The 7,948-nt window shown below is 44.7% G+C and overlaps 1 protein-coding gene across 5 annotated transcripts in view; it reads right to left on the bottom strand.

Annotated features, from left to right (window-relative positions):
- Positions 1 to 36: 36 nt before the first annotated feature.
- The window catches only part of Msp300 (Muscle-specific protein 300 kDa), an 87,877-nt gene continuing 79,965 nt past the window's right edge, over positions 37 to 7,948 (bottom strand). For 2 of the 5 annotated variants that reach the window (XM_026813316.1, XM_026813317.1), the window contains 7 exons: positions 4,425 to 7,160; positions 3,975 to 4,159; positions 3,806 to 3,844; positions 3,113 to 3,619; positions 2,672 to 2,915; positions 2,184 to 2,239; positions 1,783 to 2,002 (listed from right to left, as the gene is read on the bottom strand). In XM_026813316.1, coding sequence (XP_026669117.1) covers positions 1,783 to 2,002; positions 2,184 to 2,239; positions 2,672 to 2,915; positions 3,113 to 3,619; positions 3,806 to 3,844; positions 3,975 to 4,159; positions 4,425 to 7,160 — 3,987 coding nt within the window. Of the gene's footprint in view, positions 2,003 to 2,183; positions 2,240 to 2,671; positions 2,916 to 3,112; positions 3,620 to 3,805; positions 3,845 to 3,974; positions 4,160 to 4,424; positions 7,161 to 7,948 lie in introns of those variants that run through there. The other 3 variants (XM_026813314.1, XM_026813315.1, XM_026813318.1) reach the window with 3 other exon arrangements.

The raw sequence follows: 7,948 nt of genomic DNA on the forward strand, positions 1-7,948 counted from the left end.
TTGTAGAGAATGGAGTTTCTGGTTGAAGGAATCAAATTCTGTATAGGTCTCAATTTATTATAATTATATTACATCGATAGATGTACACCGCCTTCGGAAAGCTCTGTTCTTATAAAAATACGTAACAAAGCTCGGTCGCGTAGCAAGCAATATACCGATAAATTAGAAAGCGAAACTAGCGGGCCGTTAAATACAGTCATTTTTATATTGTTTTTTTCTTATTTTGTACCTCGCATGAACTCATGATCCTTTTGTGCGTATCCAAAAGTGTTGCATCGTTCTCCTTTCCCCTGCTCGTAAAGGAAAGGAACAATGAAGCAACAGTTATCTGCTGTTTTGCCTGCATATTTCCAATATACATATTGCGTATGTCTTTTTTTATTCTAATCACTCGTCTCTTCATTCTTCGTCTCTCTTTCAAGGAACCGTAGAAAAACCAACGGAAAGCAGAACAATTCGATACCACCTCCCGTGATCATATAATCGTATCAGAATAATTACAATTATTTTGTTTCTCTCTATTGTTTGAACTAGCACCAATTCACTATCGCGATTAGCGATCTTCACGTCAAATAACTATATCGGTCAGTGGACGTTTCGTTTCGATCACATCGAACCGCTTCTCTCTCCCTCCATTTTTCTTCTTTCAGAGTTTTATAAACGCAACGTATAAAAAATAAAGTCAAACAAGTTATGTATATTAATTTTTCTCCTCGTTTACGTAATAACGCAAAATCGTGAAACTCTCTCTGAAAGTTAACTATCATTACTATAGTACACTCGCGTACACGTATCGTATCGTGTCGCGGTATTTGTGTGTGCACAATGCAAGCGATTCGTTATATCGTTTAATAATCGTTAATAGAATTTAAGGGGTAAAATCATTGTGACCGGTGAAAAAAAATTATGACATACATAATGAATGACTCAAAACAGGTTTTCTACACATATTGTTGTTGTGTTAAAAAGAAATACCAAACATGCCTTAAAATTTGATTCGTCGCAATGGTATTACCCCTTAATCGTCAACGTTTTCTCGCGCATTCCATGTGACATTAATTTCTTTCTCTCTCTCTCTCTCTCATTCATCCTCTTTCTCTCTTTCGCCCTTTGTACAGGAAACTGAAAAAAAAAACGACGGGGCAGGAAAAACTGATTCGTTATTAACGGAACGATATCTACACTTTGTACGAGTCGAATACAAACGCGGTAATGTTACATGGAATGTCGGCTAACCGGAAACAGATCCGTCGAATTATCGTATATAAACCGTGTCTAAGAGGCCGTACATAATTATGCAATCATCTCTCGTGGACCGTTCCTCTTTCACGGTTAACATCGTTTGAGTTTCTCTTCGTGGTTTCGGGGGCTGGAGGGTATTATGCAAATATTGCACCAAGATCACGATTATACGTGTAAATAAGCTGAGGGCGTCGTACAGCGACGATCGTTTCGGCCGTAACGCGCGCCGTTAATCATCGCAAGTACAAACGTTATCACACATAGAAAACCGTCGTTTACGAAAGGTGTTGAGACGATCGAACATTTTCACGATCCGCTCGTTCGGTCGTTTCGACGAGAAACCTGGTTATCGAGATTCACAGGAACAACAAAACGCTCATCGATCCTCCGGTCGAGGAGTTGACGTGTCGCTGTACGACAGACTAGTCAAATAAGCGCGAGCATCGCGCTTTCGCTTTGCGCGATTCCTCTGGATGTTCCGATTGGAAGCCCTTCTGTGTCCGGCGTGGTCGTTGCGCACGGAGTTAGGCTTCTTTATCGTTAGATCGGCGGCGGGCCGTTCGGATAGACGACCATCGGCGTGAAGCTTCTGGCGAGGTTGTTCGACAGCATGCAGCTGTAGTCTTCTTCGGCGGACGGGACCATGGACGCGACGCCGAGGACCAGCAGCATCAACGCCTGGATCGGTAACGACACTCGCAACACACGGCCCAGGAAACGGTATCCTCGAGACAATACCGTTTGTTCGCCTTCGTCACCACTGGAACACGTGAGCGAATTAAAATATCTGTATCGCTTCTTTATACGAGCTAAATAATATTTCATTAAGAGACTGCAGATTTTATGCATTTATGAGGAAATTCAATATACAAATATAAATGTTACATGTAACATGTAAAATTTACAGAGTATATCTAAGGACATAAAATGAAGAAACATACTCTGTGTCGTGTGCGTCGCGGGGTTGAACGGTTCCGGAGGCAGCTTCGTCGAGCAGCTACAATACAGTAAAAGAGAAAACACAAACGGTAAGGTACTGTGCATGTGAATGCTACGATTACTGGATAAGAAATAATAAAATTCCAACGACATTTGATCTTACGAAACACGATTAACTGTACTGTCAAATAAATCAGCTTGTACAAACGTACGGTTCTTTAATACTGTATTCGATATTCGTCGGATTTTTATCACATCCGTGCCTCGTGTTCAAATTATCGTTTAACGTGACTCTACGACGTATGTGCACATATATGTAGATCTACACCAAACGACTAAAACATTTACGAAGCGAGTCGTTCCAGCAAGTAACTTCATAACTCTGACGTTCCCTGGAAGTTCTTTTAGTAGCATCGAAGATGTTTCTTTTGTAGCAATTTACTTCGTCTCGAGAAAATTCTGTCAATAAGGAAATACGAAACGGACTTACGTCTCGAGAAAGGGCAGCAAGGGAAGAGGTCGTAGCAGCGAGTCCCACTTCTCGAGGATCCATGCCCAGTGCCACGCCTAATTTTAAAGCGTATATTCCGGTGAGTCGGCGAAGGGATTGCAATCTGAGTCGCAGCTCCTGTAAGCGAGCTCTCGTTTCGCCTTTCTCGTCCAGCAAGTGATTGGCCGACTCTTGAAGCGAGAGAACTCGGGGCTCGCATCGTTCTAAGTCACACCTCAGTTCCCTGAAAACATTGTTTTTTCGTTGCCATACAATATACATATCTAAAAAAAATATTTGATCGCTCATTGATTAACACAATGATTTGTATTAGGTTGGTGAATATGAAATGTCGTTTTTTTCAAGTACAAGTTTTAATTTAAAAACCATTCATATACGCATCAATCTATTATAAATAGAAAAAAAACTCTAAGAATGTACCTGAATTTATTGTACTTGGCGGTCATTATCTCGGTCGATTCTGTTAGATCGACCGGCTCGCTAGCTCGTATACTGAGTTCCGTTTTTTCGAGCCAAACGAGCATCTCCTCGATGATACGATGGAATTGCTGGTTGGACATCAATGCGACCTGCAACTGTTCCTGCCAGCGTGCAGCTACGATGCAAACTTTGTCCCATCGCGTGTTCGCGACACTTAATCTGTCCCTGAGATGCGTTGCTCGACATAGATCCTCGGTGTGATCCGCCAAATGGGCACCGACCGTGTTCAAGCTGACCAGGATGCTCTTATGGCTATCAAGATCGAGCAAAAATTCTCTGTGATCCTGTATAACATCTTCTAACTCCTCTATGTCGCTAGGTGGAGAATACTGTTCGCTTTGAGTGCCTTCAGCGAATTCCAACCATTTTTCCAATCTCCAGATATCGTTCTCCAATTGAGCCCAGTTGCGATGCGAACACAAGGGACAGGTCAATCTTCCATTATCGCTGTAATAAATACGATTTTAAGAATTAACAATGTATCAAAATGTTTTAGACTTTATTTTTAAATCGGTTATATCTGTTTCGAACGAAATCACATGCTAATTATTTCACTACAGAAAGTAAAAACGTACGAAACGAGGTAGTTAACGATTGTTAATGAGAGACTGTTAGAGAAAAGGGAACACTCACTGACCGCATGGTGAGGTGTAAACCTCAGAGTTAGGCGACCTGCGCGTGAAAAATATTGTTATTCGATGTTAGTGGTATTAGTTTATCAGTACGGAAACTAAACTAATGTAATGTCAATAATTACTGGATAATTAATTGTCTCTACATATAAATGAGGAAAGGAGTTTACCTCAGCTCTATGATTTGTTGCTCTCGTGTGCGCGCTAAAATCAGGAGATTTTCATATCTCTCCGTCAACGCATCTACTTCGTTGGCTTTAGCAGCATCTGGAGTTAGTTTCCCGTCGGCTATGAGCAAACTGTGCAAGTGGCGAACCAGTTCGATCGAAGACTGACAACTTCCGAGTAATTTATTCTGCGAAACGAGTTACAAAATTTTGTATTTAATCAGTACACTTTTTATACACACCGTTAAGAAACTAGTTTTTGATCAGGCATTAATTTTTTATCAGTTCATGAAATAAATCGTTCGTATAAGTTTATGTCAATAGATAACTGTTTCAGAATTTTAAGTAATTTATGAAATAAAGATAGATAGTTCAGGAATATATAACATTCGTGAAAACAGTTAATATTCTTAATTTTCGTGAAAATAAATCTGTACACTTGCAGGCACTTACAATTTTCTTAGCGGTTGCAGTTAATCCAGGTCCAGCAACGGGATCCGGAGTGACTGCTATCTCCAATGTGTCCAGCGCATCGTTGCACTCAATAAGAGCGGTTTCCAGTTCCATCAAGTACGCGTCGCTGGACGTCATTCTCATCAACCTTGGCAGAGTATCGACTTGAACAGCGCTGTCTTGTTCGAATTTCAACGTCTCCACTTGCACGGCCTCGTCGATCTCCAGCCTCTCTTCCCCTTTGATCTCCGCCCGTAGCGCAGCCACTCTTTGCTTGATGTCCTTCCACAGCAGCTGATACTCGTCGACCAATTCTTGAATAGTCGCCACGTCATTCGGATGGCATTCTTGCATAACTTTCAATGCTAACTCATCCGCCTTTTGGAGCGTGATATTCTGCGTTCTCAACTCTTCCTCGATCTCGCTCAATTGACGCAGTCTGCGACGTGTCGATGCTTTCTGCTCAGGCGTCGCCAGGTGTTGAGTTCTGGTCAGTTGAACGTCGACTTTCGTCAAACCGACGACCGCTGCACCATGCACGGTAATGAAGTCTCGATAATTCTTCTGTCCCTGCTGAAGAGCCAATAGTAACGCATTTGCTCTGGGTTTCAGCGTCTGCCATTTATCGATAAGCTGCCTAGTTTCACTGATAAGAAATTTTAGATTATCCGGCTCAAGCCCGGTTCTGGCCAAGCGGCTGAATTTCTGTTCGATCATTTTGATGACTGGCTCGTGCGCTTCCACATCCTCGAGAATGCTCTTCGCTTTCTCGACGACGTTCTTCGCCTCCTCCTTTGAGACATCATCGAGGCTGTCTTTCAAATCGGTGAGAGCCTTGTCTGTTTCTTCGAGCCAGCCTTCGTTCTCCGCTCTGATTTGCTCCAATTCTTGTAAGATCTTCCACGTGAGGACAATTTTCCCTTTCCGTTCCGCCGATTTCATACAGGTGGCTGTCCACCTGCGCTCCAAGCCCTCCATTCCGTCCTTAATCGCGTCCGTGTTGAACGACGCCTTCCACGCGTCGCAGTCGCTCAACAGGATTTCGCAGAGATTCAATACATCTCCGATGTTTCCGCTCTCCGCTTCGATAGTCTTCTGGAGCTGATGGTGATCGTCCAGTTTCTTATCGATGCAGCTCTGACTGATCTCCTCGATCACGAACGTCTCCGAAAGCTGAGATTCGACGCTGGCCAGCCAACTCTTCAGCTCGATTATCCTCTTTTCCAATGTGTTCATCGTCCTCATCAAATCCACTAACTTGCTGGCTCTAGCTTTCCCGGTAGCCAACAGTCGATCCCATCTCTCGTTCAGTTCGTTCAACGATTGTTGCAATTTTTCGGCTTCCTTTTCCTCGGCTACTTCTATTAAATCGTATCCGATGTTCTGCACCCACAACAGTTCTCGCTGTTTCAATGCGATTTCTGCTTGCAATTCGCATTCCAGTCTCTTAAGGGTCTCCTCGGGCTCGTCCGGTACCGACGAGTCACAGTCTTGAATTCTGGCTTCCGTATCTTGTATCCACGCGAGTAACCTGCCTAATCTGTCCTTCCAGCGATCGTACAAACCGCAACGTTCTTCTAATCTGCACACCAGTAACGCGGCCTGATGTTCGAGATCTCCGTGTTGTTGACAGAGGAGCGCCCGTTGTTGGTTCAACGACTTCATGTCCGATGGGCTAAGACACTCCCTCAACTGTTCCGTGATCACACCTAAGGATTCCAAATCGCCTGTCATCCCGGATAGCCTATTTTGCAATTGCTGAATCGACTCCAATTGCTCTTTCGTTCTGGACAAACTGGCGGGCTTCGCGTGAAAGGCTATGCTCAGGGTTTGACTGATCTCCTCAAAAGTCGAGGTGATTCCGCTCGTTTTCTCCTCGTATTCCGCGTAAAGTTTTTGTATCCTCTGGATGAAGTCCCTCCACGTCTCCAGGCTAGCGCTCAAATTCGCTATTCTCTGAGTATCCGCCGCGTGTTCCATGCGGATGGACACGGCCAGCGCCTCGTCACAGTTCACGAGTAAGGTTTCCTGCTGCTCCTGCAGGGACTCCAGCTGCGCCTCGCCTTGTGGTATCTTATCCAACAGCGTCTGTATCCTCTGCAGTATTTTATCCAACCTTCGCAGATGGATGAATCGAAGGTGCAACTGTCCTCGCTCTCTCTCGATCTCTTTCAACCAAGCGAGAAGTTTGCTCTGATCCGTCTTGTACTTGTCCCACGCGGTTAGGCTATCGCGCACCGCCGCGTGCCTCTCCATGATTTTGGCTAGTGTTTCGTTGTGCAGGTTCGTCAGGATATTGAACTGTTCGGTAGTCGATAGATTGTTGTCCTCTTTGGCTCGAACAGTGAGGATGAGATTCTGTTGGTCGGTCAAGAGATTCCGATGGACCTCGCAGAGATTCCTGTGCTCCGACAGACGACTGTAATCCCCGGGCACATCGTTCGATAAGAAGTCCTGCACATGGGACAGATACTCCTGCCAGAGCTTCAACGCGGTTGCACCATCCTGAGTTTTGATCAACCGCGTCGATAAGCGGTGATACTGTTGGAAGGTTTCCCTGAACACCTTCTGCCATAATTGCAGCACCTCGACCACCGATGGTTCTTGAGTTTGCACTTCCAGGCTGCGATCCTTGATCGATTGTAGCTGCGGTTCGGTGCACGTGAGCGCGAGAAGGTGGTTGCGAAGGAGCTTCAATTGCTCCTTTGTTTCGCCCTGGCTCACCGTGGTAAGACTCTATAAAAAAGATCGAATAAGATCATTCTTTAAAACTTCAACAGGAATCGATTTATTTCAAGGGTAAGGAAGAATCAGTCCGAAATGACACTCGAAATTTTTGCTGACAAGACGTAGCCACTCCTGTTTAGTTTTAACTCGAGTGCACTTCGTTTCATCGCGTCCCGCTTTTTCCGATATCGACTTTTCGAAACTCGACGGTGCCCTTGGAGATTTCCATCGACGACCGAAACGAATCACCCTGCGGGCGATCCGTCGGTTGAATTCGATTGCCCGGAAAGTTTCGGCAAGTCCGGAGGGTGCACGGCCGGGACTCAGCTGTTGCGGATTTCGTGACTGATGTAATTGCCGCCCCGGGCTCAAGCCCTTCGGCCTTGACACAACAAATTGTTTCGGAACTCTGCTGCGATTAAAATATAAACGCGCGTGCGAGGTAATGATCGCGCCGCAGTGCCAAGCACCCGATAGCACGCCGGAAACTGACGAACGCGTAGCGTACAGCGATACGTAAGTATACTTTGCCAATCTCGGAGGAATCACTTTGATAGACGGCTGCATTGCGAGCCGAGGTTTCTTTCGATAAGAAAAAAAAGATTCGAACGAATTACGAGGTAGGTACGCGCAACGGAATCGGCCAAGGTTCTTCCGTACGTTTGAATGCTTCCGAGTTAGCCTTGCACGATAATAAAAATAAGTATTAGATTGGTGCGTAGGAAACGCATCGTTTGCCCTCGAAGTTTCTATTTTCGAATCTATTTTGTTTTGTCTCATCATCTATTGTTATAAAC

The sequence above is a fragment of the Ceratina calcarata genome, unplaced genomic scaffold, assembly GCF_001652005.2.
Source record: "Ceratina calcarata isolate Rehan_Ccalc_2016 unplaced genomic scaffold, ASM165200v1 scaffold328.2, whole genome shotgun sequence".
Taxonomy (NCBI): Eukaryota; Metazoa; Arthropoda; class Insecta; order Hymenoptera; family Apidae; genus Ceratina; species Ceratina calcarata.